The sequence below is a fragment of the Lissotriton helveticus genome, chromosome 4_1 (genome assembly GCF_964261635.1).
Source record: "Lissotriton helveticus chromosome 4_1, aLisHel1.1, whole genome shotgun sequence".
Lineage (NCBI taxonomy): Eukaryota > Metazoa > Chordata > Amphibia > Caudata > Salamandridae > Lissotriton > Lissotriton helveticus.
Genome location: NC_136063.1, coordinates 1,325,664,280 through 1,325,688,540, shown reverse-complemented (window position 1 = coordinate 1,325,688,540; position 24,261 = coordinate 1,325,664,280). Strand labels below are relative to the sequence as shown.

The 24,261-nt window shown below is 40.6% G+C and overlaps 1 protein-coding gene across 1 annotated transcript in view; it reads left to right on the top strand.

Annotated features, from left to right (window-relative positions):
- The window catches only part of LOC144827510 (cadherin-10-like), a 727,722-nt gene that overhangs the window by 587,820 nt on the left and 115,641 nt on the right, over positions 1 to 24,261 (top strand). Inside the window, exon 6 of the mRNA XM_078685792.1 lies at positions 7,808 to 7,995. Coding sequence (XP_078541918.1) covers positions 7,808 to 7,995 — 188 coding nt within the window. The remainder of the gene's footprint in view (positions 1 to 7,807; positions 7,996 to 24,261) is intronic.

Below are 24,261 nucleotides of genomic sequence, written 5' to 3'. Positions count from 1 at the left end.
GGACCATTATTCTCAGTGCATTTCATCGAATTTTCAAGCCATGTACATGTATGATCCCTTTCCTTGTGACATACGCAGTACTGGTGTAACCTTGGGTGGTGTCAGCACGTCTCCTCTATTTAGTATGGGCACATCTCTCTGCATCAAGTTTTTCAAATTCTTCAGGGTTTAAATTTCGCTTAATTAAATTGAGTTTTTCGTTAATGATTCTACACAAATCACTGTCTCCTACCCTCCCTAGTTTAGTTTTCACAACCAATACCAGTTCGGCACCCTCTGACGTAGTCAACCTATCAAAGCACGTTGTTACACCAACTGACAAATACCAGGGCGGCACACTGTGACGTCAATCTCACTCCTCATAGCGGCTACACCTCTTCTATATTCCTTCAAGCGTGTTCTTCCTCTAAGTAAAAATCCTCACACAATGCAAGCTACTTCAATAAACTCTGTTATAGATCCTTTCACACAAGCGATCTAACCAGATACAATGATCCAATCTACTAAAACATCTAATTCAAGTGAAACCTTGACCAGTGAGATCTCACTCTGGCTGGTGCAATTACTCCTCGTGCACTGAGAACAATTGTAACAACCATAAACTCAATCTCACAAAGAAATCCCCTTCTCTTGATGGTACTTCCGGCGACGTCTAACAAACAGCATCTTTGAAACACAGCAGACAACTTACTCGGCCACACTGAGACCTCCCGTAGGTGTATATCCTGGGATCTTAGGTAACATTGGACCCAATAACAGCTTCAATTTCTTTGCATTAAGCACAACACCCAAACATGGAGTTTAACAACTTGGTATAACATTGTACTGTCATTTCACAACATCCCAATCTAAGCTTAAGCATTTGCAAAGTGCACCCGTATTAATACTCACACCACTCCTTCAAATCGTCTTCACTACATTCCACTGGAACTCAATCTTCTTGAGCTGAACCTAGAGTATTGGACTTGGGTGGGGATGGACAATTTTTCCATATGCTAATGTCAGTGGACATTACCAACTCACGTGCTACCATAATATTGTTGCAATGGATTTTGGGCCTTGTTTTCTCTGCTCCCATCATATGTATTATTTCTTCTGACACTCACTTGATCCTCCAATAGATCCTGTACTGTTCCACTGAGGGGTTGGATATAGGAGATCTAGCATTGGATATCCAACTGAGGATCAGGAATTGGATAACCTATTCACAAATCAATAATTAGATTCATGTATATGATTCTCAATACCAGACTATATAAATAAAGAATTAGCACTGCTAGTGTGAGCCATCTAAAGAAATTTAGCCAGACTAAAATCATGTAAACTAATAGTTCTGTTAAAGCAATACAAAACAATAACATTAGTGCCTGATGATTAGAGATCACTCTATACTGATCTTTCCCTGTCATTAATCAATCAATTGGAATGCACAATCAACTTAAGGAGACAAGTCATGATAAATAATAGACTTTGTTTTAGTTAAATGTACATTTTATCAAAGGTATTCAAAGAGTGTTACATCATAAATAAACATTTAGGATATAAAAAGTACAGGTCAATCTAATTAGTTTAGGGTTGCCATAAGGTGTCAAGAAGCTCAGGAAAGTTCAGCAACAACATGAGTTATAACAGCATATGGGCAGTGTCCCATCGAGAAAGAGTCTACGAATGGTGTACACAGTGTATGCGTTATTCCGAAAGAAAAGTAGGTAGAATCTGCAGAGGTTCCCAAAAGGCAATCTCTGAGGTCAGGTTTCGTCCATTTGGGTTCAGTTCGGAAAACGTCAGAGAGCAATCCAGCAAGGAAGAGAAAAATTCGAAAAAAGACAGAAAACCTTCCAAGTAATGTATATTATAATCTTTTAGTTACAGGGTGACACCTCCTTGGTCACCTCAATGTGTCAGACCTCTCAGTCCATTGGGAAGTTCGTGAAGGATGTTTGTCGTGAGACATATAGGAGACATATAATATAGTACGAGAAGGTGTTGGTCATGTAAGTTGTTAGACCATCAAGTATATGACTTTTGCGACTCGCAATTTGTGACTCGCAAAATTGACTATACAACAGTTTCTCAGACACTGTTTGCGATTCCCAAAAGGGCCACAAGGGACCTGCCTTATTACTATTCATAAGGTGATCACAATTTGTGACCCATTGGCCATAGTCCTCACTCAAAGGGATGGTGGCCTGCTGGGGTCAATAAACCACCATGTCTCTGACTGATTTTTCAATAAAACTTTTTTAAATGCAGCCCATTTTCCTTAAAGGAAAATAGGATGCGTCTCAAAAGGAAAAATGAAATGTTTTGGCTTCATTTTTCTTAGGACCACTGCCTGCTCCTATTGAACCCACCTTTGGAAAGGGGAAGGGGACCCCTTCCAATTTGCAACTGGTCAACCACCAATTTTCCATTGGCGGTAAAATACAAATATTTTTAAGCATAATTTCGGTCGCAGAACATGGCACTCTCAGTCGCTATTAGGAAGGAACGCCCTTGACACAACCCTTCCTAATAGCGAGTTGCAAACCCTATTTTGCGTGTAGGTAATAGTTTACATCAACTCGCAAAATAGGATTTGTTCATGCCACAGACCTATTTCGCGGTCAAAAGCGACCCGATTGGCCATTTGCAATCCCTAAAAACAGTCATACATGTGGCCTAATGATCCTTTGGCAGTGGCACATGAATGAGTTTAAGAGGACAGCTTCCTATAGCAAATGTTCCCAAAGTATCAACTTTTCTCCAAATAGTCTTTGTTAGCGAGTAAGAACTATTGTAGTAAGACACAGTTTTGCTTCACATTGTAAATGTATGAATCTTTCTCACAAGTTTAAGGCAGTGTTACATAGGGAAAAAGGCTGGCCTATTATATTCCCTTTTAAAAGATGTGCAGAATATAAAGTATTAAAAATATACATTTCATGAATAAAAACAATTCTCTAAGAGTCTTTCAATTTATAGGTATCCAGAATGCATTATTAGTTGTATTGTAAAGATCACATATAGCTATGGCATATATCTGCCTTTCAAAGAGTCAACGTGAAAAACTAGTTCAAATGATAAAATATTAATATCGCTTCAAATGATTAACATTAGTACATGTATGAAGATCATAATCTGAAGGTTTCAGACCAGTTGTAGTAAAGATGGCAATGCAACACCACTTTTTCTCTTGTCACTTTCGGTAATTCACATATGCAATGATGAAATTCAGATGACCCGCTTCAATATCACACATAAAATTATCTAAATCATGTTAGATTTAATTAATTCTAAATACACATTATTTCAATAAGGATAGTTGGGAATCTTATAACACATGAGTACATCACTTTAACGTTTTAATACACATTGAAATAACAATTAAAACTGGTTAATAAAATAGGAACCTATATTATTTAATGTATATGACTTCATCTAGCCTACAATTTATCTGCATGATTTTACAATGCACAAATAAGTTCTCTCACATTTTATTTTTCATGACTCTTTACCGTGTGATTAGTGCACGTTTATTCATGTGTTACTCAAGATGTCTCTTAATGAGTTTAGATATGAATCAAGGGATCTAGCTGCTTATCAGCTGCATCAATATCATATGTATGATCAAAGAAACAGGTGTAGCCACCTAGGATGGGAACATTATGAAGTGTGTGTGCAGAAAGAACAAATGCAGCTTATTTTATTTTTACAAAATTGCTGTGTTTGCTTTACCTAGGTTCCGTAATGTTAGCCACAACATTTCTAGACATGATGTGGCCAGCCAATCAGGGCCTGGCCGCATCATAGAATTGAAGGAGCTTCTCACTTTCATGGGGGGAGCAAGACTGCTAGAAGGAAAAAAGCCCCCTTGGCCAATCAACCTTTCAAATTTTTTAAGGTCGCCTGTCCATGGGGGCTCTCGTGAGAGTTCCATGTACCTAATCATCCAAATATCTATACATTTTGAACCTTCATTGGCCAAAAACTATTAAATGAATTCACACCAAATCGCAAAAACATGCTTTCTGGGTGAAGATCTAACTTTCTGCTAAATTTGGTATCATTCAGTTCAGCTGTTTTCTCTATAGCACTGGGTAAAAGTCCCTATGGAAAATGCATGAAGAAATTGTCTTTTGAACCCGACCCCCTTTTTCTGGGCCCTGCTTGACAGAATGGTCCAAAACATTCCTGGAAGGCACTAAGGTAGATTATTTTTTTGGGGGGCTAAAGTTATTAGCAAAAACAAAATCCATTTCCTATAGTAACTAGGGTTTAACTATTGCTACTATATATTTTCATGGAAAACATATGTGGAGATAAGAATAGTAATTCTATGCATATTTTCCTTCAGAGTGTTTTGTAGAGGATATTATATTTTGTGCAGCAATATATTTAAGGCTTGATATTTTGGTAGTATACCCACAAAACAATATTGGCATACCTAATGTATTTCCTACTTTATATTACACTGCACCCATAAAGCACAGACCAAAACTTACTTCTATTATATGAAAGAGTAGTGCTTCTACATTTACACAAGTGTCTGAGTCTTTGGAAAATATTGGATGAGCACAACACTTGGGGCAGATTTGCGATCATGGTGCGCTGCAAGAGCGTCACTTTTTGTGACTCTCCGCTGGCGCAAATCACAAACTCATATCTTTGAGACCATGCAAAGCCACTATGCGTGGCTTTGAATGGCCTCATAGATATGGAGTAAGGCAAGGCAGTGCAAATTGCTGGGTTGCCTTACTCTGGTCAAGGGAGGCGTTCCATGTTGCAGTGGGTTTTCCCTTGCAACACCCATGGATTTTGACACTTCTCAGATTTACAAGAGCATGTAAACCTGGGGAACCGCCAAAACCTTATCTCTCCCAAGGGGCGGCGTAATGAGGAGAAATTTCTTTATTTCTTCCTGTTTTGTCCTCTCTCCAAGGTAACCCTGAGGTAACTATAACTTGTAAAATGTGGGGTAATTAGCAGTGCATGGAGAGGGTGCAAGTTATAGTTACCTTAGGGCACGAGTTATAGTTTCTTCAGATACCTCGAATTATAACTGCTGAATTTCTATGGTTCTGTGTGTGTAAATTGGGAACCTAACAATAACGTCTCCGTAACCTGTGTTTTTTTGTGAATTTTTAAGGTTTTTCAAGTTCTATTTCCTAACTATAATGTCCCTGTAACCTTTGATTTTTTCAGTGAATTTCTAAGGTTTTTTAATGCAACGAGGGCCCTGTGGCCAACCCTCTAGAGGCAGCCAATCTGGGTGTGGGTCATGCAGCCTCCTCTCCTCAGGCTGATTTTGCCCCCCGGACCTGATCACCAGGGCCTGCAATTTATTTTAGTGGAGGTGGTATTTGGCCTTCCTACCCAGTCCATATTTTGACCCTGGGTACTCCATCTCCTGGGGCTGGCCTTATTGTAAATGGGGAGGTGGGCATGCAGCTCCCCTCCCCAGGTCGATTTTAGTCCCGGGGACCCCATCTCCTGGGGCAGGCCATATGTAGCAACTGGAAGGGGGCAAGCAGCCCCCTCCCCCACTGGGCAGATATTGGCCCTCGGACCCCATCTACTTAGGCCTATTTTATTATTAATGGGAAAGCTGGGCCACGCAGCTTCCTCTCCAGGCCGATTTCGGCACTGGGGACCCTATTTCCCAGGGCATGAGATTCTAAGAAGGATGAGAGGGGCAGGCAGCTCCCTCCCTGGGCCAATATTGGCCCGGGGGCCTCAATCCCTGGGATGCAGCCATTATGTGAAGGGAAGGGGGTCATGCAGCCCTTCCGCCGGGGTAGAAATTGGCATAAGGGACCCCATCTCTTGGGGCCTAGCTAGTATATGAAGGGGGAGGGGGATGCTGCCACCTTTCCCAGGCCCGCCTAGCCAATAAACAGTGGGTGCCCAGGAGCCCTCCCAGGGTACCCACTGCCTCTTTGTTTGAAGCTGTAAAGGGAACCCCAATACCAGTTGGAACAGACTTAGTGTTCGCTCTCAATTAGCAGGGGTTTAAAATTGAACCAGTGTGGTAGTGAAACTAATATTTCCCCGGATGGGCACCCTGGGACATAGGTGGAGCCGGCCCTGGGGGATGGGTTTCCAGGGCCATTATTGGCTCCGGGAGGAGAAGGCATGGCCCAACTTCCATTTCTTGGTACGGCCGGGCTCTGGGGGTTTGGTCCCCGGGGCTGAAAACGTCATGGAGGTCACCCGCACGGCCCGCTCCCACTTAATTTGCTATGGTGTGCCCCGGGGAATGGGGTCTCTGGAGCCAAAATCGAGCCTTCCACCACCTTCTGTATTTGCCAGGCCCCACGGGATGGGGTCCCCAACGCCAAAATCAGCCTGGAGTGTGGGGCCACGCACGCCCTCTCCCCCAATTGTATCAAAAAAATCCCCCCTCCCCGAGACCTGACCCACCTGGAGGGCACATAAAAAAACTATTTAGTTCTTTTCAGCCTTTCATTCTGTATTTTCCTGCACTGGTTCTTAGCGCCTCTGTGAGTGAAGGTGAAATCTTGCCTTTTTTGGCTTGAAAAATACAGATTTTACTCTCAGCAGTTTCTACCTGTACTGACCTGAATTGGCAGTTCTCTGATGCAATTGGCGAACCTGCTCTAAATAACTGAATACCTTTTCCTTTCATCTGAAACAGATCAACAATCATCTTACATTTCGCAATGGCTTAAGATCATCACAGTTACCCTTGTAGCCTCAGGTAGCTTTTCTTTTATCTACGCACAATGGTACAAATGTGCAGAGGTATTACTGGCCAGAAATGTTGTCATGCCAACTGATGATTATAGAGTGATTGCTTTGGTTCATCTCTGGTGGAGTTACTTCTCTGAAAGATTGCCATGGAAATGTTAGGGGGCTTGTTGTGAACATGCCCCAGCATTTTATGGTGACTAGATATTTGGCACAGAACATGTGCCCCTGTTATGGCAGTACATTTCCAGTGTCCACACATACTAGTGACACTTTTGGCAGCAGGGACATACATTGGTGGACTTTCTTTTGGAGATTTCTCTTGTTGACAGCCTCCAGCAATTACAAGATAAAGCTCCTTTGGAAGACAAAAAATTCTGCTGTCCTGTCTGAGATAGCTACGAATGGCTGATTTAATTACACTGCATTGACAAAGCCTCAATGGCGGATGGGGAAACATACCAGCCAAACTGTACAAAAGAACTTACCAATAGTATGGACTATTGTTCTTCTATGCAGAACATGAAGTTGCTACTACCACACAAACATTTCTGTAAAGGAATGATATTTTATATGGTATATTTGAAAGTAAAGACATGCCAAGTTTTCCACTTAATGTCTTTAATGATAGTCTAACCACTAGCTGACAATGGCCCAATTTTTCATTGATTGCATGCCTAAAATTCTCTGTATTTTCTTTTTCAACACACTCAATTTTACACATTTACTTGTTTATGACTTCATGATATTGGAAACCACATTAAAACAAGCTACTGATCAAATACATTTAATTTTTAATGAGTACTGTGCTTTGTCTAGTAGATTTTAACCACACTTTGTTTCACTTCCTAGATAGCCATATTACCTTACCTTTCATTTGAATGTCTACGTTTGTGCAAACTATGAAAGATTAGCTTCTCATATTCCTTTTTTCTCCTTGTATCTGCAATTTAATTCCTTAATGCATTCACTTTAGGTTTTAACTTATGGTTGCTAAATATATCTGCAAACAATGAGTAGGAACAACAATTTGTTGAAACAAAGTTTTATTGCCAGACAGAGAGGCACTTTCTCTAGATATTTTATATTTATAATCAAATCTTAATGTCTTTGGCAGATACTTACCATTTCAGCATCCCCGAATCTTCACCAGTGGGAACAACTATTGGGCGTATCAAAGCAGCTGATGCCGACATTGGAAAAAATGCTGAGGTGCAATATCGGATCACAGATGGAGATGAAATGAATATGTTTGATATTGTGACTGATAAATTTACTCAGGATGGCATCATCACAGTGAGAAAGGTGAAGAATTATTTTTTATTTGAATAACATATTGTGTTTTTCATAAACCAACCATGTCATGTCCTTTGCAAACTACTAAGGGACAACTGGTGGCGCAGCACTGTTGCATTATCCAATGTTTTACAAGCTGGAACTAGCATGCATGGTTTCAAAGAGCAGGGGTAGATTTTGTCCTATACAAGTGGAGTACAGTGTAATTTTGTGTACCATTGAACAGGTTTTGTGGGAGAAAAAGTTGTCATACATGTATCAATACCTTATTAAATTATTGCATGTGTTAATGTGGTACAACAAGAGTTCCATGTGTTTAATGCAAGCAAGGATAGTGGTATCTCTTCCTCCAGGTTGGAGGGTGCAAGGCAGTCATATTTGGGATGCAGAGGACACCTCAAATGTCTGGGCTCCATTGTTACTCCAACTTTTGCTCTATGATTAGCTACTACCCCAGGCTGTACCTACAAATTAAAGCTGAAGTGTTGATAGTTTATCAAGGATATCGGGTGTCATGAGACGCTAGAAGTGACCAGGTTAATAAACGATAATATCAAGTGTTCTAAATTAGACAGCTCATTTTTGATAGCCCTTCGGAGTGAGAAGTGTTTTTGAATTTTTCAGATGCAGGCCGCTTAAGAGTTTCATAGTGTAGGACTAAACGCCACAAGAGAGGCTCCTCCAATAAATGACTTGTAGAAGTTAATGATCTGTATCTGGTGCTGGATCTTTTGTTTTAAGATCACACCTAGATAGAAAGGGAGGCAATTTCCATTGTAGGAAAGTGATCTCAATTCCATGGAGAGCGTGATGTGCAATCCAGAGACCCTTCGTTCAGACTCACCAGCCAATTGGCAGTCAGAGGAGACCTTTCAGTGCAGTAGTAGTGTAACCCTCTGGCTTCAGATATAGAACAAGTCTAACAGTTTAATAGCACATTGAATGAATAAAAGAATAAATGAAGAGTATTTCTAAAATATAGGCTTTGCCAGGCATTACTGAGGCAAGAGAATCTAAGTTAACTTAGATAGTGCAAAGAAGTTTAAATAAAAAAATAAAGGTTTTAAGTGTTATGGAACACGTTATGGTTGGTAGAATGCTTGATGGTAAACAGGATTGGAGTTCCACAACTGAGGTGCAATAGCAGAGAGTGAACAGTTGCCCACTGAGAGCATTAGTGGGAAAGAAACAGTACTTAGAAATGTTTTGTTCTAATGATGAGCCTGTGAAGAAAATTAGAGCTGATGGTGTTCTTGCAAGTAAAATGGAGCAAGGCTCCTGAGTGTTAAAAAATGAGTGTATAAAAATGTGCGTTTCAATACATCACTGTTCCCAAATTCTTCATGTATCCACTATGGATTGTGAGGTCAGTGGTATTGTTGTGATATCATAAATGGAAAGAAACTTTGTCCTTAGACTATGTGGCTCAAAAGTGGGATGGGGAGACAAATTATGACATGGGAGTGTAGCTTGCTTTCTGTTTCTCTGTTTGAACAGTGCAAGAAAAAAGAGTTGCTTGCTATGCAGTACAAGGACATTCAGGCCCTCATTGCAAGGGACCCGTTAATAGTGTTGGCATTTCTTCATTGTTGCCCTGTTGGACTTGACCCTTTCTGCAGGGTCATCCTTTTTTTATCCCATTTGTGTTGGCTTCTAGGACTCTGCTCACTTTACCGCTGCTAACAGGTGCTAAAGTGTTTGTGCTCTATCCTTAAAACATGGTAGAATTGGCTTACACCCATTTGGCATATTTAATTTACTTGTAAATCCCTAGTAAAGTGTCACTACAAATTCTCAAGGCCTGTAAATTAAATGCTACTAGCATGCTGTAGAAATTATTGTGCAACCCGCTTAAGCTGCCTTTTAAACATGCCTTAGGTCTGCCATTGCAGCCCATGTGTGCACTTTTAAACTGCCATGGCGACCTGGAAAAGCCAACACTTCCTTTTTCTTACATAAGTCGCTGCTAGAGTAGGTCCTGGACTGCCCAGATGGCAGGGCGCAGTATGCCTAAAAGGTTTGACATGTTCTTTTAGGTTTTACATGTCATGGTAGTGGAAAAACTCTTACATTAATTTTTCACTACTAAGCTTACGTCTGCTATAGGATAACATTGGAGTTACCTTATTCGATGTAATAAGATGCAGCATCCAATTGGGTACAGGCAACTAGTTCATGTTTGGTGTCTTTGGAATTGTAATGAAAAATCCTCTCTTAAGGCTTAAATGTGCCAGGATTGGCCATCACTGGCAGGATGGGGGTACTTAGCTGGCACAGCCTTACTTACACTTGAATAGTCTGTGCCCTGTCTCCAAAAAAAGAGCTGAATACCGCCTATAGTTAGAATGGAGTAGGGACAGGGAAAACCGGAAACGTGTTCACTTCAGAGGGAATCTCTAGAAGCTTCTCCTACTTCAAAGGAGGCACTTGGTATACATTTTGGCACTCGGACACCAACTTTCAGTACATTTCTGTACCTGTGGCCAGAATGATGGGCTGCTGTGCTTCTGAAAGAACTGCCACACTGCTGGACTTCTGCCCTGCTGGATTACTACTCTGCTGGACTGCTGCCTTGCTGTATTACTTCCCTGCTATCCTCCTGCCTGAGTCAGAGGGATTGGACCTGCACCTGAACCCAGGACTCCCAGAGTGACTTTAAAAGCTAGTCTGCTGGCCTCCTGTTCACAGGGACCAGAACCCAGATCGAGCTGTACTAAGCCACTGACCCCCAAGTGGTGCCCCTCTGATCCTGGATCGTTGGTGTGACCTCAGTAGAGCTGAATTGCATTTTGTGGGCTCTTCACGACCCCAAACGTGACAGGTTGCGCCCAAACCTTGTTGCTCGCATCAGCCCGACCTTTCAAGCTGCAGCATCAACTGCTCACAGGGAGCACAGACACAAAGCTCTGGCCTACCCTTCCCCAACAGCAACAGGATATTTGTGGTACTGCAATGACCATCTGCAATGCTAGGCCTGCTCTTCCCACTGCAGTGACAACTATCGGAGACACTACCTTTCTCTTTGCAGCCCCCTCTACTGCAACCCGGACTATTTGCTCTCGACTGGGAAGGTAACATTTCAATGGGTCTAACCTGCTCCCTGTATCTGGCCCATGCTCCATCATGGTCAACCAGAACCTGTGACTTTCTCCCAGTCTGGCACGGCCATATAACTGCGCATATCCCTTTGGGCTTTTTGCTGCTATTTTGCCTAACATCTTTAAAATTGCATATTTCTGGTTCTACTGATTAGATTTTTGTTGTTTCAATCTTTATTTAGTAAAAATTGCTTATTTTTCTGACTTGGTATGGGACTTTTCTTGTGGTGTTTTGTTTCACTATATCACTGTTTGAAGTGCTGCATACATTGTTTACATATTGCCCCTAAGTTAAGCCTGACTGCCCTGTGCCAAGATTCCAGAGGGCTGAGCACAGATTAATTTGGGGTTTGTTTATGCCCCACCCTAACACGGATTGTGGTTGCTGCCTTAGTATGGTCCCCCTCCTCAACCAATAACCCGATTTCTCACACCCACAGCTTGGGTTACTGGTACTGGAGTACCAGCAACTGTATGGGCAGAGAAAATCCATCCCAGAATGACATGGACCCAGAGTGTACACTTACAATTGAGGAAGTAGTAGGAAATTAGGTTATTACGGTTCAGATTCCCATGGTAAGTCCTCACATTGGCCTGGCCTTTCGCCCAGGAGAATTTAGCTCCTTACAGCAGCCAAAATGTTTGGGTGAACTGTAACAGATATGTGGTGTTTCTGTAGATATCATAATTCTTCAGGGGTTAGTTACTGTCCTCGACAGTCACTGCAATACAGAGTCGCCACTCACAATGATGGTAATATTGCTTGTGTTGTAGCAGCAGGGACCTTTGAGTATTCGCCTACTAGTTCAACTTCCATTGGCATCCCCTGAATGTATGTTATATTAAAGAAAACAAATGTGCATATTGTCAGTATGGCTGGTGTATGGCCTCAGTGCCAATGGTGGTCCTTTCAAAATGGCAGCACACATTAGTGCTTAACATCTGCGAGAATGGGTGTGGACAATAGGATTCGTGAAAAAGTGCCAGAAGAGATGTCCATTTACAAAAAAGGACATACATGAGTTTAGTCACCTGCCAACATGTTGCCAAACAGTTGATGAAATGTTTGACAAGCATAAACAAAGATGATGATGGAAATAAGATATTTCAAACAATAGGAAATACAATTCTTGACTGACTTGGTGGATGAATGCCTCCACTAAATCGCTGCTGCTTTACAATGATTCGCCTAGCGAAGACTCCCACTGCAGAGTTATCCATTTGTTCCCTCAATATATTTTCATGAGAGATTGTGTTGTCATACACTCTTTTCACTGGTTCATACTCATTGATGCCTGCTACTCACACCGAATTAGTGATTACTGTCTTGCTACAAAAATTGCTGTCTTACATTTATGGCATTAAAACCCATCTCTCAAGGGATACCTTGACTTCTTATTTTTCGGTAATGCATATTTATCTGCAAAATTTGACCCTAAAATATGTAAACTCTCTGCAGAAGGAAAGAACATATTCCCACTTGTGCCTTCTTCAAATGTTACGCATTACAATGATACTTGTAAAACGATATAACATTAAGTGCAAGACAAATGCTACATGTGACTCAAGCTCAGCAGTTTGGGAATTCTTGCTGAGTTCACAATATTAAACTAATGGATAACAAATAGAACACAGGGTTCCTAATCTCAAAGGCATACTTTGCTGTATAGACATAGTCTTTAGAAATATAATTAAGTGTAAACGTTAAGTGCACAAAAGACCAACTAATATCACACATAAAAGAAGTAATATTCTATAGATCCCCTTTTTCTTTCATCGCTTACACAGCATTTTCTGTGTAAGTCATAAGAGGGGTACAGTAATAGGCTGGTGGAGATTTCAGTAAGGCTGTTTAAGAAGAAAATTAAGGGCAGTTTTACTATGAAGTGGTGGAGCACGGCATTAGCCACCTTGGCTAAACGCCACGCTCCAACAATTCCAAAATGCAGGTCTGTATTTACAAGTATATAGTGCAGCCCTGACCTGTATTTTCCACTGCACTGGTGATAATTTAAGCTGTCTAGTGCCAACACAGACACCCTTGCACCATATTGCATCTGCGTTGTAGGGGTAGAATGTTTATATGCAGGAAAGTGTCCCTTCCTGCACATAAACAATCTGAAATGGCATTTTGAAACTTTGCATGTGTGCTGATTAATGCAGCACACATAGAATTTGCAAAAAGTAATTTTTGTAATTGATGCAGAAAGGGGCACCTTCTTGAACATAAAGAATCAATGGCCTTTTGCTATTTGTGTGCTGCACAACGCAGCACACATAGACACAGCAAAAACGAGGTGCAATGAAACATTTCTCCTCGTTGCACCTGTTTAAGATCAGGTTTTCCCTGGTCTTAATTTTGGCGCTGTCCTTGTAACTATGGGACGGTTTCAAAATCAATGGGTGTTGCGGTGGAACGCCCACTACAACAGCCATTTCCCACTCCTTTCACGCGAAGTATAGTGTGAAAGGGGGCCTTATTTACAAGGCAGCATTAAGACATGTTAAGTGGCTTAATGCTGCCTTGTAAATAAGGCGAAGCCCATATCACCAAAGGAACATCACTAAAAGTGACGTTCACTTGGCACTACGGGCTTGTTAATATGCCCCAAAAATTTTAAGAACTGCGCAATAGTATTGGCTACACTTTTATAGTAACCAGCTCTGATTTCACCAAACTCACAGTTTCCACCATCTTTCTCTCAGATGCTGTCAATCAAGTCCTCACTTGTTGTTGACAAAATAATGCCTCTATGTTTGTTCACAACACCATGCCAGATTAATAGTCATGACACCAACAAACAAATGATTTTTTTTTTAATACAGGGTCCTTAATAGGATGGTGAGAAATTTCAATTACTACGGCATAATTTGCATACTTTCTGGGATTTCGAGTTATGCTTTTTACATGAAATTCTGGGAAATTCTGACATTAGGCCACATGGCATGATTGGAGGTCACTTAGGTAAAAAAAAGCTGAATAGAACTCAAGTGGCTCCTGTTCGTGGCAATTTTTAGTGCAAAGACACATCACGCAAGAAAATATTGCAAAATGCCACATTTGTATTTAATGCACTTTCGAGTAAATTTGGCTACTTTTTCTGAAATTTCATCTAAATATACAAAAGGATATTACACGAGTTTCATGCACGCCTAGTCCTCAAGCCTCATTTATTTGCTTGACATAAAGAACTAAGGGGCATATTATCAAGCAGGGCGCCCTATTAGCAAGCTGTCGCTAACTGATGTTAGAGACAGCTTTTAGGCGATAGCGAGCGGTTTGGGGCCCGCTTTGCATGTCAGCGATGTTTATCGCTAATGACATGCAAAGTGGGCGTACCCAAACAGTTAGCGACTGAAAGCAGTCGCTAACGTCGCTATCACCTATTAGCAAGGCAGGCGTAGCGATGAAAATATTTGCGCTAAGTGCGAATATCTCCAAATACTAACACCTGCCCAGACCAGTTCTTAGCCATGTTATCCAATGGGAGGTGGATAACATGGCTAAGAGCATTTCGTCGCTAATGCGTGAATATCGCTGTATTCTCAGCGATATTCACGCATTTTGCTGCTATCGCTGGATATTTTAGCACAATGGAGAAAAACATTGCTAATAGCACGTTTTCTCCGCTAACATATCCAGCGATAGGCAGCGATAAAAAAAATGCGCTAAGCGTATTTAGCGATAAATATCGCTATTCCTTGGTAATATGCCCCGAAATACACCTATTTAATTAAAAAAGCAGTACATTTATATAATTTCTAGGCTAGTATTCATTGTCGTAAAAAAAATGAAGTGTATACATTTATGGAAATGTTATAATATTCATCTTAAAGGTAAAAATGTTCTGCCCAAATATTCACTCTTGCAGTTTGTCAGTGTATTACTACTTTCTATTAATGGTTACACTGTAACGTTGTTCAAGTATCCCTGTCTCTAAAATATGGGTATAGCTGCACTTTAAATCTTTCCCTGGTGCACATTCTTCTTTTGTACGAGTAAAAAACATCTATTCATAATGAGAGCGGCATAATGGTCAATTTGAATATAAAGTATCCAGACACCTGCATGAAAATGTGAAACATTCTAAAACAAACATGAATAAACATATGCTAATGTTTTGTCATGGATACAATTTAAATGAATCTGAGGGACTTATTATGCAGCTGCAATGCATGGCAATTCACTCTAATTTGTTTGAAGTTCAATTGGATTGTAAGATATAACCATAAAACCACCACCTAATGTGTTTCCATGATAATTATATGTGTAGGAAGAAATAGTACAATTTATGCGGTGATTCTGAAAGGTAAACTTACACTTTTGTGTAAGTACTAGTTTTTTTGTTATACACAATTTACATGTTTCATTTTAGTAAGACAATGAAAGAGGATGGGTCTGCAGACATGTAGTGTTTACCAGTTGGTTAAAGTGAATATATTTTGTTAATCATTGGAAACCATTAAGAGGTATACCCTTAGTTTTTAGTGATTATGGTTAGTTTACACATTAGGTTCACGTTTCATCTCGCTTCACACATAAGGTTTGGATTTTATGTATTTTAGTACAGGAGTTTTATTTTGGTAAATTAATCGTTGTCACTCACGTACTCTGTAATTTTGTAGATACAAACTGATAGTTATCCTTGAAATTTAGAAGCGTGTTTTATAAAGTGTGTTCAAAACACATTCACGTTTTCTAAGATACACGATAGTCCTACTTTGAGGTTGATTAAACACCATTCGATTGTCAGAATCAGGTTTCCCTTTTCTATTTCCATGTTTTGTTGGCTATACAAGTCAGAGATTGGTCGGGACGCACACACGTTTCCTGTGTGCGATGCCCGGATGCGAAGACATTGGAAGCTTTTGGCGGTGAGTGAATACAGGGACTTCTGGCCACTAGATTACCGTCTATTCGTTTGGCAACATGGATGAATTATAGCATAGACTTTTGTTACCTTTGGGCTATAGATATCGTGGATTTTGGAAGCCAGACCTAGGACGCACGGTTCATTCTGGATTATCGGCATTGCGAGGTAAGAACTGACCCTTAGGGTTTTGTTCTGTTGTACATTTTCAATTACGTGCATTTAAATAAAAGCCCGACCTTTGAACTCCTTTTTGATAGGATTTTCGGACGAATAGATACTTGGATAACGTCGCATTGATCTGAGGTACACATAACATTTCCTTGTAAATTGTTTTTTTACAGCACAGATAGAAGGTCTCTTTCTGGTTAATACTAGTCACTAAACCTTTGCACATTCACTTTTGGTATCCAACCCCTTGGTTAAAAGTCATTCTCAACTGGGAGTCTATAAACGTTATGCTTCTCATGGTACCTTTTTGTCACGGTTTTTCACTCACACACACCATATTTTTGGCTTTTTGCACACTGAGGTCCTCATCTTTTTCCTGACTTTCTTTTACTAAAAAGCAAGCTCTCAGCAAGTTCACCTTTAAAGTGTTTTAAATGACTCATGCATGGAATGACATCATGTACTGAAAAAATATCATTTTGTGTTGTAAATTCCAGGCGAAAGCATTATTGAAGAAATATATTCATTACTATTGTTTAAAGGTTTCTAAATCTCTTATGTTAATATCCTGAAGAAGGGTTCGGGATGAACCAGAAATGCATTGGGATCTGGTGTTTTACATTTTTCATGTGGAATTGAAACAACTGTTATTGTATCGCATTTAATTTTGAAATAACTTACACTTATGTTTGTATATGACTAGTAATCATCATTTATGAATTGGATACAACAAGTTTTTATGTTATCCATAAATAGGGAGAATGCATAAAAAGAATTAGTATTTTTGAGTAAACAAAGATAACTTGAAGCTTTATTTGTGATCATTTAGACACCATATTTAAATACATAGCAACTTTATTTAACTAGGCTTTTTAGCCAGTGTAGCTGTGCGACACGTAGTCTTTGGTTTCCAAAGACTCCTCCTTCACACTCATTTTAGTAAGAGTCATTTTATGACTGTGAGACTCCTGACTCGTGGAGGAGAACCCCACACATAGAAATATAGGCCAGGCCTATCTTTTTATGTGCAGGGTCTCCACCGCCTGTGTGTTCTCAAAACACTGACAAACGTGTGAGGGCACATCACATCATGAGATGTAACACACTGTAGGGGTGGCAAAAGAACTCATAAGCATGCTGTCCAAAGCCCATTAATTGTTAGTGACTAGGATTCTGAGACCAGATTAAACCTCAATCTTTGACCGTAGTCGCACTTTTCAGAATCAATGTAAACAACAAGCCCAAACTTGAACTGTTCTTTATCTGGACATTCGTAAAATATAAACAGTACCAGCCATAAACTACAGGCAAATGTATTTGGTGACAAGGTGCCCCACTTCACATTATTTCCTGTTGGGTCACTAATTTCCTGCAGTGTTCTTTACCATCTGAGTCTTTCACCCAGCCCTTAGAGTCTCCCAAGTAAGGTGAAAAGAGAGAATGGCTGCCGTATGCTGTCTGCGTTAGATCTTCACACACTGTAGAAGCATGCTTGGTGGGAGATGCCGGCTGCACAGCATTACTCTCTGTGGCTGGAGTGGGGCAGCAGGAGCAGGTGGCACACGGCAGTGTGGGGATGAACAAGTCCCTCCCGGGAACATATTGTGGCAAAAAAGTGAGTTGTATGATGTTACAACGCATGCTTTTAACCCGCATGCCGTTACAACGTAATTGTTTACCCAAATTGCTGTCGGGGGTGCACTGAAGTTTGGAATAGTATAATTTACTATTCCAACTCCAGTCTTTGCAACAGTAGGGAAGGTGTTGGAGTTAAATCCAACACCTTATACCCCTACAGCAAGCCATTTTCGTTGTAATGGCATGCGGGGTCAAAGCATGTGTTGTAATGCATGCGTTGTAATGGTTGTTTCACAAAAAGCTGAGAATACCAAAGGCATTAGAGGCAACAATAATGTGTGCCAAGGATTTGGCACTCCTGGTAAATTTCCATTGCCTACCAGGCCCATGGAAAATGTGGGTGTGCTGAAAAAAAAACAGAGGCTTTCACTAGCCCACCCATGCTCTGTGCCATCTGAAGATTCGGTAAGACCAGCGATAAATCTTAACCTTTTCCTATTGCATAAATAAGCAACAGATTATTATGAAAAGAGCAATAGCAAAGTCTAATAAAAAGAAACCTAAAGCAAAGAAAGCACCTAATATTATAAAAACAACCTAACACAGCCTTACATTATAGTCTGTTATTCTGGGGTAGTGCACCTAATTCCTGTATACATCAGCTGTGTGAGATATGTGCTGCTTTAACTTCGTCAGCAGTCTAGATCCATGGGCATATTGTTCTTTCTTCCTTCAAAGAGCACTCTCAGTATTACATACTCCTTTTCTACCTACCAACTAAAACTCATATTACTAATACAGTTCATCTGAACAAACAGTTCAGTTTTTTTTAAGTTGTTTATGAGAATGAATCAAGGGAATCACACAAGTGTGTGGCACGGGACTAGCACTGAAATTGTGTTTCCCAGCGTAAACCAAATTGTATCATGCCAACATATCATTGTTAATGTATCAACTGACATAGATATTGTGTCGTAAATATTTTTTTACAAAATCTCGCCCCTGTAGAATTAATAAGGAAAAATGTACACCTGTAGAAGCATGTTCTTAATCATATTTGGGACTCATTGTTTTTGTCAGAAATATTTCTGTAGATGATGTAGATGATACAATCATCATATTCACACTATTGCTATCCAAAAGCATCCAGACTAATGATGAATTTTATAAGCAAATAAAGATCTCATGAGCCTACAAGTCTGTCGAGTGCTGGAATTACCCACTGGTGAAGTTTAACAGTCAATACAATTCTTCTTATTCTTCTTTGACCCCCCTCCGGTAGGTACAGGAACGCTGCATATGTATCTTTTAACCCAGGCACTTGAACCATATGCCAGCATGCTTATCAAAACAACATATGCTTGTCATGTATATTTTCTTGCACACATTTTCCTTTTGGGGAATTCAACCTGCAGAACTTTAAAAAGCTCAAGGGGCATCTTGGAAACATTCAAGTGATCTCTGGTGTTTTGCAAGCTCTTAAACAGATCAAGAGACCAGGCTTGTGCTGGAACTGCGCCATCAGGAGCAAGCTTGGGGAGAGGAAGTAGTCTGACAGCTAGACTGCCGACTTTGGAGCTGGAAAATCAAGATTCGAGCCTCCGGGTCGACTTCACATCCTGTGATTCTGGGCAATTCACTTAATCTCCCCGTGCCTTCCAAAAAAAATGAATGTCTTCTTGTGTAACGTAACTGGTGCTCATGTAAAGCGCTTCAATACCTTCTGGTCGCGTTTGCGCTATATAAAATCAGCAAAAAAAAGGGACAAGCATTAGAATGCCAAATATGATTTTTATGGAATGCCTGTATGCTATACACATTCTAAAGTTTGTTTAACCATTATATAATACCAGTGTTTGCGCCCAAAACCTCAAAGCATGTGGAAGAGTCCTGATTGCTCTCTTAATAATTTTATTTGTTTCTGGCTGTATAGGATGCCCCTATAACAGCCATTGCCTCAGCTAAATCATTTGCAGTAAAGCCAGGCCATTATCTGGGTGAAAAGTGCAAACTGTGTCCATCACATTCAGATAAAGCAAATAATTTGCAGCCCTGTGAGTGGCTATATAGAAATATATAACTGGAATCCCCAGCAATTAAAATGTATTTGTATTAATTTGCTGAAGGGGGTAAGCCAATATGATTTAAGTGAACAACTTTGAACAGCCGGGAAGCCTATAAGAGATTATTGGGGTTGGCTCTGGGAATAATTGGCTCTGCAATACATAATGGTTACTTTATGTGTGTGTCGACAGCCACCCGTATATTTGCTGAAACAGTGTTAACTTACCAGCTGAAGCATCATCAGATGGGGTATTGAGTTAATAAGATTCCCCACTCTCAGTTTAATTTCAGTGTATCAGCCCCAGATTCCAGGTGTAAAAACTTTTGGTTTGCCCTCAGGTTGCAGAGTAAATTTATTCTTCAGTGGACACATGATTGATGTCTTCTGTGCAAGCTAATGTGATGTGTGAGTCAATTTTTGTTTGCCTCTAGTTATGGCTGTGACCTTGCACACTGTTACTGCTCTTTTCTCAGTTGTATCAGCTGTGGCATTCTTTTTAGTGTACATACCTTCACTCCGATATGCCATAATGTGCAGCTCATACACAAGATGTAGACTGTTCCATAGCTGTTCCCCTTTAATTGGCTTCCCTTTTGTGCCTATGTAATCGTTTTGCAGTGGGAATAAAGGGATCCTCTTTCTACAGGGCCAATAATAATGGCCTATTTCCACTATTTGTGTGTTGGAGTCACACAGTGTTTTAGAGTTAGGGTCTATTTACGAGTACAGCGGTCCTGGGACTGGATGGATGCTGGTCCGGCCATCACTATCACATCGAGCCTCCCACCCTATTATGATGGTGGTGGTGGGACTACCACAAGACTGCCGCCTCCGCCAGGATCCAAGATCCTGCAGTGGCTGTGGTGAGAGGGGCTGAAAATGGTGGCAGTGCCGATGACGGCCACGCCAAGCTGATTACAACCTGAATTTCCAATGCTCATTTCATGGTGATGAACCTGCCATGAAAAGGGAGGTGGAAAGGCAGGGAAGGGGGCTCAAACAGGGCCCTTGTGCGATTCTGCCCATTGTTGGGCCCCCCTAGTGTTGCACTGTGATGCATTCACTGTGTGGCATGCATGGCATGGTGCATGCCACACAGTGCACCTGACGTGGCCACGTTCCCATGGCATTGGCATGACTGCTGGCTGTAATCTTCAGCCGAAGCATGCCACTGCAATGAGACCACCACCGCAGCCCCACCAACCAAGACACAAAATCGTAATTGGACAGCAAGATGCTGGTCTCCCTCGGACCATCATGGCGGCTGTCCAGCTGGAAAGCCGACAAACACGTTATGAGGCCCTTAGTCTGCAATGGCTTACATACACCCTCAACTGTTCCTTAAACTGATGCACAAGCAGCACAATATGTATGTTTGATCCAAATAGCACAATATGTATGTTTGATCCAAATTCCTGGTCTGAGAGGCCTTTTGGTATTGCAAGCATTTGTGTTTCTTAGTGTAGCATCATGCTGGGTGTATATGTCACCGATTGAGTATAGGCTCTTTGCATGCATTTTATCTGTAAAGCTCTGGAATTAGGTATACTAGCCTTTGTGGCAACTTCAATATTATTTTGTTTCCCTTGGCTGTTAGCTTTAAACACCATTACTGGATTCTTGAATTTTGTATTCTCTCTGTATTTGTTATACAGGTACACTTTTCTCTTCTAAAGCCAACCATGTATGTGATCTAAATACAAGGGATGTTGTTTGCCCTCTATTATAAAGACTGTATGTGCAGCCTGATGTGTTCTGACCCACATGTATAACTGAGGCCCATATTTATCATGGGTTTGAATCACCCTTCCATGGCGCTCACGGGTGATATTTACTAGGCCACCCAAGGTCACCTTGCATGGCCCTGTGTGGCTTGGTAAGTTTGGAGTAATGTAAGGCAGTGCAAGTTACTGCCTTGCATTACTCTGCCCCAGGGAGGCACATTCCCAGATTTACCATTAGAGGTAGACCTGGGAGTGTGTAAAAAAGCTACACCTCCCCAGGGAGATGTAATGAGAGAAATGTGTTTATTTCTCCTTGTTCCTTCCTCCGTCCACATTTGCTGTATTCTGCAGCACACATTGAATGTGGAAGCTGCTTTTGAGGATTGAGTTTAATCAGGAAGGTGTCCCTTTCTGTACAAAAACAATGTTGCCTACAATGCAGGAACCCTTGCATCACATTGCTAGGGTGCCTGTGTTGGCGGTAGGCAGCTACTGTGTGCCAGTGAATGTACTGTATAATGTAAAATACAGCACATTCCTTCCTTTACCCTGTCATGCAGTACAGAAAGATGGCTTGTTGAGTTGAGTTGGGTTGTGTGAAAATTCGATTTTTAACAACTTGCAATCTTGTACTTTCTTCTGGTACAAGGAGGTACTGTGCTTATTGTGGTAGATATGTTTATACAAAATTAAAAAATCCCATTATGGCGTAAAATGTATGACATTTATTTAGAGGTATTAATGTAGTGCATTTAATAAGAAAGACGAGTTCTTACACTTTCCGTTTACTGGACATTGGGTAATAGTATGTTGGATTTTCTTGAATGTATTTTATATCTCGGTCCTGAGAGAATATTGACTTTTTTGTCTACCAGATTAAGATGTCCTTGTAACTCATCTCTAACACATATGCCATTGACACATGAAAATGAAAATTCTTCTAGAGCTCCTTCCAATAGTCTAGGATTCTTTAGGCAAAAGCGCTAAGACTGTTCTGCGGGTTGGACCCAGGAAATGTAAATGTTCACATATATTTTGATTCTGGAACTATTGTTGGGCAGGAGAAACCAAATACCATGTCGAAAGCTGTTTTATATATTTCTTTAGATTTACCATTGGCCCTGTGCTCTATGTATGCTGCAGTGCAGAATACTTCTTGTTGCTGATAACATTTGTATAATCCAATTGTAAATAATGGGTGCCTATGAGCTTAGATACCTGGTACTGGCATGGAGAAGTAATGGGGAACGATCATTCCCTGCTATTTAATTTAAGTTAGTACATTTTATATCCTGCTTAGCACCCAAAAACAACTCATTTAGCATCTCAACATATTCTACTGACATGGAAGCTGAACTTCGATCAGTAACTAATAATCTTACAGAAAATATATTTAGCTGCATCTGAGCAAGGCTGGGGACCGTTGGACTGTTAGTATGAGATGGATCAAAGTGTTTCATCGAGCCTGAGGATATCAAAAACTAATTTGCACCTGCACAGTAACCAGCACATCTTTTGTACACACCCAGACTGGGCCAGATGTATCCAATTACGGTGTGCCCAAGCACTGTTTTGGAAAATATGCCGGATAAGCAATATGGTCCATTGGGTATTCCTGGAAAATGTAAGTGAATTTCTGAAAAGTCAGAAATGTTTTCTAAATGTGTGAGTCATCCTTAGAGAGCAAATTTCACGGTTGTTCATTTTGAATAGGGCCCGCATTCTTTTGAAAAACACTTCTTTAGCAGTGCTCCTTAACGTGAGCCTGTGTTTGGAGGTGGGGCCATCCAGTACTATTGTTTGGGGCCCAGCACTTGTGTTGCCTCATCAGACTATCACTCAGAGCAAAAGAGACAAAAAACACAGGAGGAAAAAGACGGAAAACAGAAACAAGGGGAGAAAACATGGATGAAAAAGAACCTACAAGAGTAAGGTAAAGGGGAAGGGAGTGTCTGTTGGTGAAGGAAAGATGCATAAGGTGAAATCAAGACTACGAAGCCTTGGTATTAGGCACCCATATATTCTTCTTATGGGTGGGAAAATATAGCCCCATTCACTTTGTTTTACAAATTAAGCACTGTATGGACATTCAGGATGGTGAATGTTCCAGTCACTGAAAGAACTAGTTAAATGTTGACAATAAGATGATTAATAAGTGAATAAACACAGAGCTGGAGAAAATGATGGGAAGACCTTGTTGGAATGACAGACAAGGTTAAACAAGCAAGTTGTAAAGGTAGAGAAAAAAAGGTAAATGGGGATGAAGTAAAAAGTATGTTGAATTGTGTTAGTTGCAAGATCATTTCTGAAGTGCATGCACTGAATCCACATGAGTTCAAAGAACACAAAACCATGTTTTTCAAAAATACAGTGTGAGTATTTTGAAGCAGGAGATGCAATCCACGTATGCAAATAGAGATTCTAATACAATTAAACATTTTGACACAAAGCATCCTATCTGAACAGAATATGGGGAACATTTGGTTTGCCCCAGTTATTGTGATGCAATTGAGACTGAACAATGAAGTTGGTGCCATGTGTATATCTGAGATGGTTAAAGTGGGTTTTCCTATTCAACTAAAATTGGATAGATGGCACTTTTATTATGATGCACTCTCTACTAGAAAGTTATAAATTGCATTCTGTCATTAACATGAATTTGATTACCTGGACATCTGTTCCTACCACCTCTTGTCCCTCTTCCATGTGATTCAAAGATATTAAGTAAAACACTGGTTAATAGGCTGCTGCTGTGCTTGATGATGTAC